The sequence below is a fragment of the Eufriesea mexicana genome, unplaced genomic scaffold (assembly GCF_001483705.2).
Source record: "Eufriesea mexicana isolate 0111107269 unplaced genomic scaffold, ASM148370v2 scaffold76, whole genome shotgun sequence".
Classification (NCBI taxonomy): Eukaryota; Metazoa; Arthropoda; class Insecta; order Hymenoptera; family Apidae; genus Eufriesea; species Eufriesea mexicana.
In genome coordinates, this window is record NW_016908289.1 from 299,065 (window position 1) to 318,580 (window position 19,516).

The following is a 19,516-nucleotide window of genomic DNA, read 5'->3' on the forward strand; positions in this document are numbered from 1 at the left end:
GGATGTTCTGTATGCACGAGAATGGGAAATATGGTATACAGCTTTAATCCCTCGCGGTTGCTGCGGGATAAACTTGATGAAAAAATTAAGTAATTGCATTGGGGATTTATGAATCGTTTATGGTATTGGTATATAACTTACTACAGAGATTGGCTTAGAGACGTGAAGAGAATTTGTAACGTGAAACGAGGTACTTCAGTTAAATATTGCTGCACAGTCCGGATTGTTACGCTTCTAAGAATATTTCTATATTTTATACATATGGCAAGCATAATGGTATATTCTGGTGCGTAATAAAGATTTCAATATCTTTTTAAATTCAAAGTATATTTTGAAATGAGGACACCTTTTCTAAATATAAAAATTTCACACTCTGTGGACCTAATTAAAAAGATCTGAATATGATGCTAACAAGATACAAAAAATGCAAAAGGTATCAATTTTTAAATATGGGCACCTTTTTAAATGAAATTTTACACTCTCTGGAGATAATTAATAAAAAAAAATAAGAAGATGCGAAATTTCATATGCAAGAACTATTACTAATACGATACAAATATGTAACGAGATGCATGTGACATAAAATTCAACGCAAGAAAATTTTGTCAAAATTATGTAACAGCGAAAACAATTTTCCTACCGTCCAAAATAATCCAACCAGAAGTGAAAAATCTCACAAAGGTTTATGTCGACCACGATAAACGTGTTCCCAAAACAATTTCCAAAATTCAAAAAATTAGCCAAACAGTAATTCAATTCCAGCCAGTTACAAGCCAAGCGAAGAATCAGATTTGCCTGGAAGACTAATGCACTTCCATATCTCGATGATGACAGTGAGCGATGATAACAGACGCGATTCGCCTAACGAAGCCGTACCTCGATGCACCGAGCGTTGGTAATTTCCGGTTTCTTGGAATCCGACGTCGAACGATTGCGACGCGCGGGCCACGAAAATAGTATCCGTCGGAGACGCTTTCAACGGAAGCTCTGCTCCGGAGGCGTCTGAAGCGCTACGAATTCCTGCCTTCGTTTCTAATTACAATTTAAGCCGAGCTTATTCCCGGCCGCGTCCCAAAGTCGCCGTTTCTCAGTGCGGATCGTCCGACCGGAATATTATAGCGCGCTCCAATTTCCTGCGCCCTACGTTAATACGAAGTTAATCCGCTTGAACCTGTTGCCCCGACTTGCTGCCGCCTTTCGAACCCCGATCGTTGTTTTTCACGGCGAAACTCAGCCCGCTGTTCATTCAGTTCGGATGTTCCGTCCGAAATCCCCGAACGACCCTCGATACCGTCTCCAGGAAGCTCGCTAATGGGATACCCGGATGGAACATCCGGCTAGGAAGTTTCTTTGCTCGATGATTTTTGGCCATCGGGCGATTCCGGTTCAGTCGATACACGGAATCGGAAGATCGTGAGCTTTCCGCCACGTTGATTACGTGGAAATCTTTGCAACTTTATTGCCAAGCGTTATACGTACCTCGTGCTACTGTTGTCTCTCGTGTGGATAAGTTACGGTTGCTAGTGGATGTGGGTTAGACACGTGAGTTGTTCGGAGATTCTGCTTGACCTGGTCGATCGATTTTCTCACATTGGAGGAGTACAAATGTTTATATGGGTTGCTTTTGCAGGAGCGATGGATATGCACAATGCTTGGCGTGAACTAGGAGAAGTTGGATTATGATTAAAATTTATTATAAGATCGGATTTTGGGTACACTGACTCAAGATAGTATTGTTGGCTTCTTAATAGAATAAAATAAGAGAGATACGCTATGGGTACGCTTTTCTGATCTTTCTTAAACTGACTCTTATAAAATGTCTTGAACTGAACTGTTAGACTTTGAACATTCTTACATACTCAGGCTGATACACTGACAAGCACACTGACTTGCCTGCGCCTCTGCACCCTTATTTAAACCATTCACTCTGTCCTTTCCTCACACTCACGCTTTCCTTCCCAATCATGCCTCTTTCCCCGCAACCTCGGTGGACCAGGCACATCAAACACATGCCGCACTCATAAACTAACTTCCTATCGTACTGGGCTCTATCATACACATCCATTCGATCCTCTTTGTTCTAAGTTCAAACACTCCCGACACTTTCAAAGCTATACTCATTCCAATTCTACATACATGTCTGTTTGATTCTTTCTTATGAATGATCGCGCAGAGTTCGACCTGCAAGTATTATTAAATTGTGTAGAACCTTCGTGTACTAACACAGTTTTCATCCAACCTAAGGATAATATAGACGTATCATTCAAATTCAAATCTTAAGCCGATTTTCGTTCAGTCTGTGGATGAGATAGTAGTAGCGCCTTTTCACGAATAATGGTATACATTATAAACTGAGGTATTGTAAGTGCTCTGTCTTACCAGGCAATTAAGCGTTGCTCATTAATACAATCGCGACATCTTTTGTTGGATTAAAAGACAATCTGTGTATATTTTTATCGTGTGACGAATCACGCGTGTCGAGAGTTCTGTCTCGCTCTGTCTCCAGCATTGCAAAAAGCAGCTCGTTCGTACTATTGGAAATTCATAGACAGTTCATACGCCGCTGCATTACTCACTCATCCTACATAAGCTATAAATACTCTTGATCACGTTGACCCTTTTCGAGTCTTAACACAGTTTTGTCCAGCCTAAGAATAAAATAGACCTACCAAGACACAGTTTTCACTTGCTACTCCAGAGTACCCGATCCTACGCTACACTCCACGCTCTTGATACCCTACATAATAGAGGGTCTGAGACTCACGAGACTGCCTCTCCAATTTTAAAACGAATGATCGGAACGTAGAATAGGATAGAATATAAGAAAGAGAGAAACGACAATTGTCCGGTTGGAAGAAGGGACTGGAGCTTTCTCCGGTTAGTCTTCCAGGCCTTCTAAGTATTCATCCGACGAGTAATATCCCTGTCGATGCCAGGCCGAGGATAGCAGCAAAGCGGATTGGCAGCGGAAAGGGTGTAGGAGGCGCGTGGAGGGCGAGCAGAAGACGGGTAACAGGGTTGTATCTAGGTGGCGCAGCTGCGAGGGCAGAAAATCGATACTTATCGTCTCCGACGAACGGCAGGCCGACTTTCCAGTACGCCGCTCGTGTGCACGAGGTAAACACGGCTCCCATGGCAATTAGAATGGAATGATACGTGGAGAAGCCTTGACCAGTCCGCTTCTCACCGATCATCATGGTACGTTTGATCAAAACGACGCTGGATGGACCAGTTCGGGACGAAGGACTGACGAGGAAACGGACTGTGACATGGCAGACAACCGACTGGACGTGTTGACAACCGGTGGACGTCGTTCGTAATCGCGTGTATCAGTGACTAACCGATTGGTTTCGCTCGTAAATCATGCGGTCATGTTTATAGTTGACGTTCGCCGATGTTCCTTCACACGATCACGCGCCAAAGTATGGTTCTGTTCTTTTTTCTGTCTTATGTGCAGTACGGTTTTGTGAATTACGCCCTCGAGCTGCTGGTTGTGAAGACCTTTGACAGCGAGACGTGGGAGGCGATAAAGTAGGTAAAACGTGGGCGCACCACGCGCCGACTCGCTCTTGTCTTTTTCTCTATCCTGTGTCTATCTGTGAAACTTCTGTGCCTCGTTGTTGCTTAGGCTGCTTGCATGATACAACGCCGCATCCTCTCTCGTCCTTGCGTAAACAATAACCCTCGTGTTCGTTCCGTTTCACCGACGACCAGCTTGCTAGACCACTATGGCGGATAGGATTGAAAATTGGTAGCGAGAAGACGCTTTGCCAGACCACATGGTATGCTCCCATGCTTGTCCACCTTATTTTGCTCTAGTGTCCCAGTATACACGTACCTATGGAGGGACTCAGTGCATCCGTGACCCGAATCCCTCGCATCCTTTAATTGAAAATTCGCTGCCCACCGAAAGAGATTTTTCTTCTTCCCTTGTCCCTCGAAATAACAGATGGAATTTATATTAAATTTTCCCATGTGATCCTGTAGAAATCATAGAAGTTATTGAATTTCCTATCTCGCCGGACTTTCGCTGAACATTTTCGGCCCTTGTGCAGTCTCGAAATTTTGAATCCGAGTGATTTTGTGTTCCACGAATCTGAAAAATAACCGCGAAGGAATTGTACTTAGTAACATTCTTCATTTTTTTAATTTCATATGGAAATTTCGGATGCATGGTGTGAAGCTTTATACATGGGAATTAGGTGAAGAATTATATTTACAATTTGAAATGTCTATGTGGAAAGTACTTGTTCGCATTTCTTGTATGCTTTCATCGGTAACCTTGCAAACATAGCAGTGCATTTTCAGAACAAAGAAACCCCATTGTAACTTTGTATAAAATGGTGAATTTCTAAACGGAAAGGATTTTTTATATTTTTAATATCGTCATTCGTAGATAAAGAAGAAATTTTTTAGTTTTAATTGAGAATTCCAAGGTAAACAGCATGTACAAATATTTCATCTGACTTATTTGCGTGCATTAGAGGTAACGTAGGTAATTAAGCACCTGCGGGGTTATGTTTACAATAAGTCTTCCAACTACCGGAAAATTTAACCTCTTCGGGGACGAATTTTTTTTAAGTTTAAGTTAACGTTGCAATGATTTCGAAACAGTGATTATAAAGTAGAATAAGCTAGTCATATTCGATGAGGTTCTTTTTTTATTATTGGGGGATTCTATGGTAAATAATTCTTCAAACAATTCCAATTTTCTTTTAACTTATAATAATCAGAATTTGAAAAAAGCTAAACGTACATATTTGTGCCAATACCCCGAAGAGGTTAGATTATCACTCTGTCACCATACTTTAACCCCATTAAAGACACTGGAACCTCAGCCTACCCCCACTCAATCTCCGTTTTCCCCATTCAAATGCACTCGCCTCACCCATTTTTACTCTTCAACTATATCAATCACATCCACAAGCCCCTTTCACACCTGTACTCACATAAACTCCCATCTATTGCCCTTAACCGCTCTATTCACCCTTCAAATGAATTCTACCTATAAAACTATACTCTCATACATTATACCCAAAAGAATTTCCCCTCTCGTAAAAGGAAAGGCATATTATAGCACGCACACACATACATACACGTACACGTACACAAGTAGTAGCTAGTCCGTTTGTCTGCGAAACGAAAGAAGTCGAGCCTTGGTAAATCCCCTTTCCTCGTTCCTCTTATCGAATCAACAAGTTCCCGTAATAAACTTTTGCTTGCCCGATCCTCGGGGTGTATTGATTCAGCGACACAGCTGCGAAATATTGGCACGCGTTTCGCTATTTGCCGAGCGAACCACCAGCGAATCTTTAAATACTCGATCGAACAGCTCGCATAAATATTGCGTTGTTTGCCAATAAAACGGCCCTCGGGGAACCGGCCTATGCACCTTAGTTATTGCGGTGGCGCCGTCTACAACTCAGGCGACGGACAATGGCCGACCTCGCGACTCGTGCCGGAACGTAAAAAGAATCGCGTGGACCAGGGCAAGATAAAGTTTCGTATGCTCACATTCACCAGAATTACTTCCTCTGATCGTATTCTTAGACGAGAAACGGCTCGACTCTCTATGGGCCTTCTTTTCCACTTTCCTCCAAAGAACATCCTTGCGAACTGCCTCGTGAAATTTATAAGCTTGGATAAATAACGAGGAAGGGAAGAATGGTGGCTGCTTAGACAGGTTTATGTGCCGTGAACGTGCCTCGACAAGGCAAGCGAAATTCACAACAGTTCTGGAAATATAACCTCTCGCGTTGCTCAGAGGCAACAATAAGAGCGCGACTTTTGAAAGTCGAATTGGTTTAGTTGTTATTATTGATGCGTACGTGACATGTCGTTTTGTGGAAGAAGAATACTTTCACGCGTTGCTTCTTTCGAAAACACCGTATAGTTGACGATTATAATTTTTATAATCATTTTTATACAGGTTTGTCTATGATTGAATTATTTTAATGCTTCAGATATTTTGATAAAATTTTGCATCATTAGTGAATTGTTTTTGTAGCATTCGCGTTTTGAAAAAATTTATTTATTGGAGGATTGTTTATTGAGATTGGCGGAAATTTTGTGCAGTGACACCTTGCGCTTTTGGTTTCTTTATTTGCTATTCGTTTTGATACAAGAGGTTTTGTTTTATTCAGGAACGGACCTTCTTACTATTTGTTCACAAACATGAATCATTTTTTGCCAATTCCAGACGTATTTCGCTCACTTGTTTACATTGTGTTTTTACTTCAGTTGCAGCTGCAGACTATGAGAAATTGAGACGTATAATTCCTACAAATGACTGCTAAATAGTCATTATTATTTTCTTCAGAAAAACATTAAGTCCTGACCTGTTGCTTAATTCATGCGGAACCTATTTGTCGACTTTCTTTATCCACTTTCTTTGTCCACTTACTTTTCCTATTTAATTGAAGTGATAAATAATAGTAAAGTGGCTTACTTTCATTTGAAACTTTATTTCTCTCGCTGTTTGTCACAAATTATTCCCTGTAATATCTCTAAAAACATTATCGACCATCTTCTTCAATTCTCCTAAATCCACCTATTAACGGGAAACCCTCTGTGGTGAATTCCTTGAATCAACACTGAATCATCTCACGATTATGTAACCACTCTCAAGCGCTAAAATCATATTTCGAATCATTTTAACAATTTTCAAATTTAAATTTATTCAAAATCCATCAACATTTTTATTAAAAATCTTAAACTAATGTTCAGTGTACAAATATTACCACAAATTTCCATCTTTCTTATGCAAAAATGTTATAAGAAGAATGTTGGGTTACTTTTTACTCTCATTAAGAACTAAAAAAATGTTTGAAATTTTCACTTTTTTCAATTACTTTGGCTTAAATGCAGAATAGAGTTACTCAAATAATGTTATTTTATCTGAAGCGATTCATTTTCTAGGAACAAAAGGTTAGAGAACTCATGCCGACCATAAGTATTACCACATAATTCTAGTGTTGCTTCATGGTTTGTGTATTTCTTTGAATAGATGAAGGATTATTACTTGGCCGGTCCACGGTCGGTCTACTATGCGTTTCGCGATTTGCTGAGATTTAATTGAACCAACCAGCAATTTAATGCACGAGAATTTATCGCGGACTCAAGTCAGCCAAGATTATTGGTTGATTATGCAACGGTTGCCTGAAAGTCTAGTTTCCGTGCTTTCATGGGAACGAACGTGTTTATTAGAGAGGCAAGCTGTTGCGAAGATAATTATTATTAGCGGAAATTGGCCTGCAGCTTGTTCGTTAGCATTCATTGCTTTTGTGCATTTTTGTTCGAATTTGATTTAAGATTCATTCCGTTCTGTTAACAATGGTAATGAAGGACGGTTATCGAGAAAACATTTGGTTAAGTGAATTGACTAAATGAAACATATAAATGATATGCTTGATAATTTTGTATAATTTTGGGAATAATTTCCTTGTTATTTAGCATAGATATGTAACATTGAATAGCATTAATATGTTTTAATTGATCCGTATTATAAGTACATAAAAAGTAACATTCGTTATCAGAAAATATAATCTTCTTCTGTTAAAATTATAATTCTTCGATAACGTGAAATCACTGTTATCTGTCTCGCGGAGAAATATTAATTTCGATATTAGAAATATAAACAATATTAAATAATTTGAATGCAGATAATATTAGACGATTCAAAATTTAGTGAACTGAATAAAAAACAATTTTACATAATTTTGTTTTCATTTATATATCAACTTCTCATTTTACAATTTTGTAATTAACAAAAGGTACTCCTGGTACCCACGTGAAATTGTATATGGTAATTTCAAATATATATGAAATTAAATGAAACTCGCGATTGAAGTTTCAAAATCAATTTCTCGCGTGTTACTATTATAAATAGGAATAAAAGAATTTTTCAAATCATCTTTTACTACCGTATACATATACGTGGCAATTGCAGGTATGTGTAAAATTAACGTTAGCATTTTTCTTCTGAATAAAGTAAGTGGTTCACGTTGCGACAAGGTCTCAGGAGGGCAACGTTGTTGGAAATACACGAGCAGGAGGAACGAAAATGTGGGTTACCCCGAGTGTAAGATACGACGATGACTCTTAAAAGCTCCGGGAAAAAGGGTCACTTTAGCCCGTTCTAAATGACGTTTCGTCGTCGCCATGTTTGTAAATTGCGTGATGTAATTTCCAGAGATCTTGCCGGTGCGTTTCAGTCGACGTTGGAAATACGATGAAACTTTTCGCGTACGTTGTGTCCTATTTTCGCAAATTCGCACACAGACGTCGGTGAAATTATCGGCGACGTCAAAGAAAGCATTCGATGAAAGCCGACGAGATGGTTTTGTGGAAAAAAGATACGTGACTTTGAAGGTTATATTCGCAACGTCCCTTTCTGACGTAATTACCATCCTTTTAACCAGGTAGATGTCACTGCCAACAGGGTCTCGAGTAATTTGTGCCAGCTGCGGTTATATACATTTTCCTGTAATTAATGCCATATATTTAACGCGTGTTTCGGGAAAAAGAATTCTTGTTTACTTTGTAGGAAGGAGTTCACGATAAAAGTGTGACGAATAATTCGTATGCAAAGCTTCCGAAATTAAATATATTATTTATTTCAAGAAATATGTACTAAAAAGCCAAAATTATCGCAGTATATGCATTTTATAATACCCGCAAAATACAAATGTTGCAAATATTTATACTTGTGTCAGGAAATATTAAAAATTATATCCAGTTAAATTTTTACACTTAAACCGAGGTTTCCATTATTACAGAAATTTTTCATATAAAAATTTATATTTTAATTTTTCTATAATTGAAGAAAGGTTGTTATAATTATTATGATTTGTTTCATCTCATTTTACAAAATTCTCGAAAAATGTAGCTTCCATAAATTGGGAAACTAGATAGCTGCTGTGTATCCATAGTTTACAATCGGCGATGTGAAACTATTTTAATAAATAGGAACGTCGATATTATTTTTGCGGTTCATTTAAGATGTATCACGGCTTTTGTCGATCGCTGAGAGGGCCGGAAAGTTATGCGAAAATGCTGCGGCGAGCTTGGAGTGACAGCTCATATCCATGTCAAACGATGAAGTGCCTTTAGACTGCACTTTGTAAATTTAATGGAAACCACCACGAGCGTCTGGTAACTTGTTAAAATGCGCGGCTTTTAGCTGCTAAGAAGTATTTACTTTGTTCGACGCGCGAAACTAATTAATTTCCTGTTGTATCCCATCGAAGCGTTACAATGGGAGGGGGAGAAAAAGGAGGAGAAAAAGTGAACAAGTCTTTGGCAAATTATACAACAGACAGTTTCAATTTTCACAGATTTCACTTGGCCGATAGAGAAACAAAGCTCGGCCTCGTTAGCCGGTCTCTCGAAACTTTAATAAAATCGATGCTCACTTCCTGTTATCGCATTTGCCAACCATCAACCGGCAAATTAATACTTTATCGCGTAAAATAAGTATTTTATGCCGAAATTTTTAACGTCCAGAGGAAAGTATCCGGCCGCGAAACTCATAGCGAGAGAACTATTTTATACCTTTTGCTCCTACTGTACCTATAGTCGGTTACAGAAATGATCGAATATTTAATGCTTTTTATTTAAATAAATATTCAATGGTAGCGAAATATTTATTCAATTGTGCTGAAATACATCGTATAATTATATACGATAATGTAGAACTTAGTGAATATGTTGTGGGAGAGCAGAGCAAAGGACTAAGTTATATGTCCCCGAATATTTTTGTGAGCGACTGTATGTAACCATTTATCGTAATAGAAGATGGAAACTGTAATGATATTTTTAGAAGAAGTGATATTGTGCATGAATGCTTAAAAAGTTGTTTTATTCGGGATTAGCTTGGATGAAGCTTAACGTTTGTTTATATTGTGTTCCTACAGGAAAGATGCCGCGGTTAATATGGAAGGACAGTTTCTGGTTCGGCAGATATACGATGATGAAATTACGTATAACATCATATCGGCAGCTGTCAATCGACTCAGTACGTATATTTATTTTTCTACGTGTGTTCTCTTGTTCCATTAAACTTTATTTACCTAGAGCTCTATTTATATATTTTCAATAGACTGTATAACATATGTTATATAATTATTATTATAATTTTACGTAATATATATTATACGTTAACTTTACATAATATAATATAGATATATAGCATATGTCGGTGACTATGAAAGTGGTCTAATTTTAAATTATATTCGTATATTCTTCTTCCAAATATTGAAAATATTTCATCTGGGATAATTAAAGAAATTATTTTTGCACTAATATAGATTCAATAAAATGCTTGTGTTTTTCACTGCTTTGGAAAAGTAGTTCTGCATTATTGTAAAATGAGTAAATATGAAAAGAAATGAGTAAAAAGTTCATTTCTATTAGATTTTTATCTTGGAGCACTTTCATAATTCTCGGAATATTTGTATTTATTATTATGGTGATTATTTTTCATCATCGTCAATATTTATTATTATTACTATGTATTAAAAGATATTAGATATGGGTTTGCTTTCAATAAAGCTCAAATTTCGAAGTTGAAGTTTGGATTACGTGAAGGAAATTGGAAAGCCCTGTATAATAATAATTTCTGGTTTAATACTGAATTTTTTTCAGAAATCTCTTTAGCGCTTAATCCTATTAAGATTCTTGACCCGTATCCAAACAATTGCTTTTATCTCCCGTTTTCAATGTTCTCATCTCCTCCGCTAAATTTCCTACGATATTCTCTTCCAGACTTCCTTGTATTTTATTATTGGTAGACAAACATTTTATGAGGTTTAACTTCGCCAAGATATTTCGGTGGATAATTACTTATATTCCTAACAATCTATTCCATAGTATTAAAATTAATAAATGAAACAAAAATTCAAGGTAGAGTATTTCCTCGGAATCATTTAACGATCAAAAATATTTTTCTCTCACACAATAATTGTTCCAATGATAAAAATTTTTCTTTCACTAAACACAAGTCATAGACGTCATCTTGAATTCAGTCTAATCCAAGGAAACTGTGAATTTTTTCAGTTTTCCTGAAAGAAAAGACACGAAATTGTAGCAATAACAAAATTGTCAATAGCAATAGCATTACATCCCCGATACTGGACCACAAATCTTCGACTAAAAACGATAAAAGGAACCAATCCAATCCCGTAGAACCTTCGTCCCAATAATCTCGCCAGACGAGCAATTTGTCGCGAGGCATCGAAGTCGCAGTTAATCTCTCTCTGTGCGAGAAAATCGTGATCCCTGAACGGATATAGCGCTCACATTCGCGCCTCGATGTTTCACGAAAATTGTAATTTCCCGATCGACGCCGACGCGATGTCGGCGACAGCCGTTTAGCGCATCGTACGTTAAACTTGAAAATCGAATTCCATTGGAGCATGCGCCAGGAATATCACCGTGAAAATCTTTCCAGACATCCCAGCGAACGAGATCCTTGAGCTGTTCGGCCGGATGTTCTTCGAGTTCTGCCAGGACTCCGGCTACGACAAGATCCTGCAAGTGCTCGGGGCGACGCCTAGGGACTTCTTGCAGGTAACTCGCCGCGCCATTACGCGGCCATTCACTTTTCTGCGGAACGGGATTGGTCCCGGTAGATCGCGTCCGGGATTCCCCCGGTTCAATGCGGATCGCGGTGAAAGTTCTCCTAAAAGATGACACGTAGGTTGATCGTCGTTTGTCGTCCGTGGCGTTGTCATGCGTGCCGTCAGCTATGGATGTTACGTAATGTTATTGGATCGAGTAAAGAATTGGATACGAATGTTGGCAAAGTGAAATTTGCCATCTGTTCGTATTGTATATAAGATGTATTTTATTTTTAGAAATTTTAACAGGTTGAGTACGAGAATGAAATTAATTTTATTACATATCGTGTATAGCGAAGAGAAGGAATTTCTTGTACGATTTATAATAATGGCAGAGCAATTAAACATAATTTTAGTTGCTTGCCCAGTTTATCTTAAGAGCTCGTCGTGAGTGCTAGACATTATGAAAATTATAGTACAGGTGATTATTTATATAAATTAATGCAATTGAGATATCACGTATATTAGGATTATTACACACTGCATATTCGCATAATTCCACATTGGTTCTATGGTTTCTCTATCAATTTCGGTCTCGCTTACTTCCAAAATTTGAACAGGCAGGATTGAACGAGAGGATTTAATTGATTTTACTAGAGACTGAGTATAGCAGAGAGGAGGAATTTGTTGAATGCGTGATAACTTATAATACAAATTTTGCACACAACAGAACAATTAATTATAAATCAAGCTTAATTTAAATACAATTCTAGTTACTCATCAAGTGTATCTTTGAAGCTACGAGAGCTAGGCATTATAGAAATTATAGTACAGATGATTAATATAAATGAATACATATAACGTATCATCTATACTACCATTATTACATGCTGCATATTCGCATGATTCCATATCGTATCTTGGATTTCTCGATTAATTACAGTCTCGTATATTTCCAATATCCAATCCGACTGTTCACAGCTAACTCAAGACACCGTCGACTCTTCTCGTTTAGTTTTACCCTCGTTATTCGACGTTCGTTCGCGTACGTCAACGCCGGCCTATCGAAGAATTTGCATCCGTGTATCAGACACGTACCATTCGCGATGTATGGGCTCGGTTCCGAACCCGACGCACGATTCGTTCCTGGAAAATGCGTCGTAGCAGTCCCAGCGATTGCAGCAACCCATGGCTGAATGGCCAGACAAAAAGCGCGTAAACCCGTTTGTGTGGTCGGAATACGAACGCGAATTATTGCGAGGCTCGGTGATGGAAAACGTTTTTGTCTCGCCTAGCCGATGAATTATCGCAATTTCTTCGTAGCGTCTCGACGGCTGAATGATTGGCTTGTTTTTCATCGTACCTGCTGGTATCCAGTGAGGTTAAATATATGGAACAAGGCGATAATGACAGCGGCACCGTGAATGGGTATGGCTCCTCGAATCGAAACCAAGTGAAAAATAATGGAAACCCAATTGCGTCCTTTTTGCATGGAAGGTTCTGTTTCTCCTTTTCTCTCCTTGGACGATCACATCATGGAAACCATGGGGCATAAACTACTTAGAGGATCGGATCTAGGTTATTCCATAAATTAACTTTCTCAGTGGGCCTTTGTCGATGCTCGGGTGCAAGAAAACGCGAGAGTGGTTGCGCTTTTCGAATTTAGTTATTCAGAACGCGCTGTTCTAACGTTTGGATTGATTATGGATTCATGAATTCTGGTTAATATCTCCGCCGTGTTTAGTCATTCACGTCCAAGCTGGCATACCTCTGGCATGATAAACGCGCGCTTTTGCTTTCATATAATTATGAAAGACACACATTACGCGGCTGGGAAAGGCATAATGCGGTATCATTCTGGAACTGACGTATTCTGAAATGAAATCTTGCTGGAAGGCAACTCTGCGATTGTAATATTACCGTTATCTACGTTATTGTGTGTTTATGTGGTTATATTAAATAATTAAACGTTGTTTTCCCCGTAATTTATTAATTTAAAATTCCGAAGTAATAGATGCTGAATGCACATTAATCATCGATGGTCCGCACTGAACTCGCCATATAGTTCATTTTAATAAACATATCGCATATTGTACATCGTTTCTCCTTATTATTATTAATTATTCTTATCAGTATTACATAAATTGATTATTACTAATTATATCTGCAGGCTGAAAATATGGTGCATCGTATCTTACAAACACTTGTAATGTGTACAGTGATATAGTCTACCCGTGCTGCAGTAGTAGCTCACGTGACTCATTCGGAAAGTTACGTATAGATGGCGTAGCAGACAACGTGTCGATATTTCAAATATTTGTGTATAACGCGAAATTTACGTCATGGTCATATTTGAACATATTCTGACACCGGTTATATGATACAATAAAGAAAATATGCAGTTGCATGCAATATATATCCGTGACCTTAACAATTCCATAAAAAAAATATTAGGTTACCGAAAAGTGTCAGTTTATTTAGTCCAATATTATACTGATTTTCTTTAAAATGAAGAACAGTTTTAGTAAATTTTGCTTTGTTACTTTTCGTTATCTCAAAGACAGTTGTACAATTCCAATTAACGCATCCCTATATCCAGCAGGTTAAGAACACTACTTTTCACTGGAGAACAAAGCAGTGCCATCTACTATCCAATTACGATATTAAAGGTTTCTTTATACCATACAAACGGTATATAAAATATTTTTCCCATCATTACAATTGCAAGAGATATTCAGGTGCATAGTAGCACGATTAATCGATTAAGTAACTCGAATCAAGTTTTAATTCAACAGAAGCCGATCCCTTCGCAGTTCCATTGCTGCCCACTGTCGCCTTTTGCTTCACATAACCTCACTTGCATCGTGACCGGCAAAAGACTTGGTTCAAGATGGACGATTAGCAAGCGGAATGTCACCGTGTAGCGAGATTATTATCGCGTCGTTTTTCTCTCGCGATGTTTTATTTCCGGTTCTCTCGGCAGTTCCAGTGTCACGTACAACTTGGAAATTTCGTTTCTTATATATCGTTCTAGTCGCTCGTGTCTCGGTAGATCGGCGTCGGTACGATGCACGGAGGAATGAAATTAATGGAAGAAATCGTCTAACGAATAATGGGTAACGAACGTAGCCAGTGGAAATCGCATGGATCGATCGGGATGGCTAGTTGAAACGCAAAGTGGAAATCGAAAAGAAATTAGGGGCACGGGAAGTATGTTTTACTTGGGGACGTGGTGCGCGGTAATGGCGAGAGTGCCGATAGATTGACAGGGGGCCATGTATCGTTTAATTACAGAACTTGGACGCCCTTCACGATCATTTAGGCACTTTGTACCCAGGAATGAGGGCGCCCTCTTTCCGTTGCACCGAGAGGCCCGAGGATGGAGCACTCATATTACATTATTACTCCGATCGACCTGGTTTGGAACACATTGTGATTGGCATCGTTAAGGTATTTATCTTCAGACAATGATGTAGGATTGATAGAATGATAATTGGGGATCCAAATTCTTGGGGAATTTTTAGAAATGTAATGTCCTTACATGTTTTAAGTTTGAGATCTCGAAATTATTGTATAGTGTTGGTAGTATTCTTGTAGCATTTTCTTTTATTTTTTTTATTGAGCATTTGAAATCTCGCAATTAATGCTATTCTAATATCGTCATCGGGAGATGAAAACGAATTTCGCTAGAAATTTTAGGAAACGTGATGCACCAGCTTGAAGTACAGCCCAGCTTTATAAAGGAATTTGTCAGTGGCCTCCATAATGCAAGGATGCAGGCTCGTGCTCTAATTATTTCAACTCAGTTTGCTTTTGTGACATTCCGAATTTTCAACCTCACGTATTTTCGCGAGGACGAGCGAGTTTGTTCCGCCAGTTGTAAAACTAACTATAGTAATATCGATTGTTAAACTTCACCAGGAAGACTGTGTGTCGAAATTAGAAAACTCGAGTGGTAGAACTCCGAGAGGAACAAAGTATCAACTTTCTTTACGAATATATAGAATACACGCCACAGCCATAATACAGTTTGCTATCTGTAATGAAAAACAAGGTGCTAACTTTCATACCGGTATTATGCAATCTGTTTGCACATTTTTATCAGTCCGAGTTAAACGAGGCTATAAGTCTATCGCAACTTACTATTTAATTTTCAATCTAAGTAATTCGTTCACGCTGAAACGTACCATGATTAAACGAGTTATAACTTTTATCGGACGTAGACCGTGGCGAAAAAGCTTCACGGCACGGATATAGAGATGCGAATATTGAAGACGAAAAACGAATGTGATCACGTGCAATTTTTGATCACAAACACATCTGGTCCTGGGGTCGTTTCCAATCCCATGATCACTGAACTGGAGACCTTATCTGTGGGTGAGTGATATTCTATAAGCATTCATGATATACATAAACAGAAGGAAAAGAAAAAAGGTTGAAGATATTTCATTTATTTTCTTTCTCCATTTCTCCAAAATTTGCTATTAATATATTATCTGCTTTTTCTTACTATCTATTACAAACCTACAACTATTAACAAATTATTTACTGTCTACTACATTATTTTATATTAATAATAAACTCCACAAGATGCCTAAGTATTCTATTGTCTATTACTATTGACAAATTATCTACTATCACAACTATTTACTATATCTAATTTTTATTAAATTTCTAGTATTTTCTACTGCTTATTACATACTGCTATTATCAAATTCTTTGTTATACACTGTTAGACATCTTGTTTCGCAGATTTCCATTCAAGCCTTGTCAACGTCTCCTACTACATGCTAGGGATAAATGACTAGAATGTCATGCTAATGAAGGTTCATAAACGGCTTATTAAAATGTTGTAATAAAAATATGATATGCTAGGGACAAGTTAATAATCCTCCTCTCGGTTTTGTTCAGGATAATATCCACGACAGATGAAAAACTAGTATAACGAACGTTACTCCCAAAGAGGGATTAGGAAGAGGGTAGCCTGTTGGCTTTCTAGGTCACCTGGTCTGGCACTTATGGATTTTTATTTTTGACAAACTCGAAGGGAAAGAATGTGACGAGGTAGAACAAAATGGCGAGGAGCTTTGCTGATATTACATAGACGTCAGATTTTTATCGATGAAAGCGCGCGACACTGGCTGCTGCAGCGTTCCCATCGGGTTTCATATTTCTCTCGCAACTATTTTTATAAAACGTTTATGAACTTTTTCACCGTCAACCCTTTCGACTTTCCTATTTTAGTTTTCGTTCTAGCTTCAGGCTACATTGGTAATGCTTGAACTTGAAGCCTATGGAATACGTTGTACGGCCTTTGTAGTTTATCTTTTCAAAAATAACGCAATTCCAAAAATATAATTAACTGGAAGATAGAATGAAAATTCATTTTGCTTAAACATATTTGCAATTAACCTTTCATAACACTATATAATGTAATCTTTCCATTCAATTTTGGTCTGTTTACCTGTCACTGGTCCACTGTATTTTTTAATATACTATGGTATTGATTACTATATTTTCAATCAAAATAACAAGATTATGATTATGATCGGAATATTCTAATTTTGTAAATACACGTTCATTGTTATCTTAACACTAGAGCTACTAATCCAGTCGAAATAACTGGTCTCAGAATTTTCCTTTTAGCAATCACTAAGCACATATGCCTGCTTTTCAAAAATTAATTTTGGCTCATATCGAAATAAGACTGCAATTAATGCATTTACTTATCTTCATCGTACCACTAAAATTACTATTATCCATACCTACGTAATTCTAGTATTAAAGAAGTGACATAGCAGAGATAGATTTTTTAAACAGCGTTATGAAATGTGCTGCAGAACCAAAAGTCAGTCCCATGACGTTCTGCCGGGTATTTCCATTCCACTTGATGTTCAACCGGGACCTCACCATAGTTCAAACTGGATGCACCATAACGCGGGTAATACCACAAGTGAGCTCTGGGAATTGCAAGTTGAATGACATCCTCCTTACTGTAAGTTTCTACAATTATAGCTTACAAAAAGAACATGGATAAAATGTCACGAACATCGCACTCCCACAATGTCAATTAATGCTTTGCGAATCTTGTACGAAGGGAGTTCAAATATCTATAGCGTTCGTCATCATCCAGTGAGATAACATCTACAAACACAAACAGCATCATGGATATCAAGCTCATTATGACAATCTGTTTGAGCGAGAATATATAAATATTTGAGCATCGATGAAGGGTGTGTTCAACCCCTATTAGGCGTTATACTTGACGTACAACAACAGTGATATTTACCATTGCCATATCGATTCTGTTCACTTCTAATTAGGTTTGCTAAATGTGTTAGAAAGTGAAGTAACAGTACTTCATTATATATACATATATATTTTATATGTCCTGCATAATCATGTGATCCCAAGTGTAGTATTTTGTGTAAAAGAATTGGGTCACTTTGAAAATTTGAAATTTATATAAATTTATCGTACAAAGTAGTAAATAGCGAATAATTTTAATATTTTGAATTTCACGCGACGCCACTGCAGGGGTATTAATAGTGTGTAGAATTTATTTGTTCTTCTCTCGAACGATTATTAATTTTTACATAATATTAATATTAATAATAAAATAATATATTAATAAATATTACAAATGTTCTGCTTCCCGTAATCGTGGAAGTACAAACAAATACTTTTACCATGAGTCACTTTCTTCGAGTGGCATTCACTCCTAATATTTTATGCGTCTGATCCCCTATAAAGTATTCAAGTTTTATCTGTCAAGCAAAATAAATTTGCGCGAACTTCGCTCGAGAATTGCAGCTTCTCTCCTACAAATAAAAGCTCGCGAAGCAAGAGAGATATTACTGATTCTGCATTTGATCAATATCCATTTCTTTTATCTGTAGTAATAAATCTGAAAGATATCTGAAAGAAATCTGACGTAATAAAGGGGTCGTGTCTTAGGTTATCAGATCACCTAGGAAAGTCCTCTCACATTCTTTTATTTACTCTATGCGGTACTATAACGATAACAGATAACGGAATCAATTCACAATGTAATATTCATTGTTACTCCAAGCAGTTACGTTGAACGAATTTTAATCGGTTCATAAACTATGACGAATATATCTTCCATCTTTTGTGTCGAAAGGTACATAAAAATTGTATTTATAATTTTTGTACAACTTTTACCTAATTTGCTTTTAGTGGCTAAGAAATTGATTGTTTTCACCAGATTATATTTTTCACTGACCTGTCGAGATTGCAAACAAACGAACGGAATCTACACGTGTACGTAGGTAGAACATTGAAAACATTCTTCAATTAAAAATGACTCAAAATATAAACTTTTATACACACCGTGAACAGAGTACAAAGTTTTTCGTGGAATACGTTCGCAGTAATATTTTAATTATTTCGACTTTCGCGGAAAGTATGTAAAGAAAATTTGGCCCGTTTCACAAGAAAGAAATTTTAATTATTATGAAGTAACAAAGAAACTTTGGAAACTTCCTTCGCATTTTTAGCTATAAGAAATATTCCAGAGTTTTTCAACGGAAACTTTGCCAGCTTGTCCTACGAGCAAAAATAATACTAAAATGCGATGTAACAAAAAGTCGGTAAACGTTTTATTAAAAAGTTACTATAAAAATACAAAACGAGAGGTAGCACTGTGCCTATGTTTACGCTGCAACACGGCGGCCATATTTATCGATGCGCACCATCCAATTTGTCTGCGACAAATTTTCTCAAACTCTTTCACACATTCTGCATCTAATTGGCAAATAATTTCAATACTAAATCAAAAATATATGAATGCATGACAACATATATCAGATAACCAAACAAATAGTTTTCGTCATTTTCGCCCGTTTATTCAAGAAGCGACATTATATATTTCCTTACGTTATATAACTACGATTAAAGTATCCAGTAATAATAGTGGTACTACTATTACTAATGTT

The 19,516-nt window shown here is 37.4% G+C and overlaps 1 protein-coding gene across 2 annotated transcripts in view; it reads left to right on the plus strand.

Annotated features, from left to right (window-relative positions):
• Positions 1–3,111: 3,111 nt before the first annotated feature.
• Positions 3,112–19,516, plus strand: part of Gycbeta100B (guanylate cyclase soluble subunit beta-1-like) — a 44,931-nt gene continuing 28,526 nt past the window's right edge. Inside the window, exons 1-7 of one of the 2 annotated variants that reach the window (XM_017910669.1) lie at positions 3,112–3,198; positions 3,458–3,531; positions 9,915–10,015; positions 11,450–11,568; positions 14,853–15,008; positions 15,782–15,935; positions 17,399–17,553. In XM_017910669.1, the coding sequence (XP_017766158.1) occupies positions 3,196–3,198; positions 3,458–3,531; positions 9,915–10,015; positions 11,450–11,568; positions 14,853–15,008; positions 15,782–15,935; positions 17,399–17,553 (762 nt within the window). In that variant the 5' untranslated portion in view covers positions 3,112–3,195. The remainder of the gene's footprint in view (positions 3,199–3,457; positions 3,532–9,914; positions 10,016–11,449; positions 11,569–14,852; positions 15,009–15,781; positions 15,936–17,398; positions 17,554–19,516) is intronic. The other variant, XM_017910670.1, reaches the window with a different exon arrangement.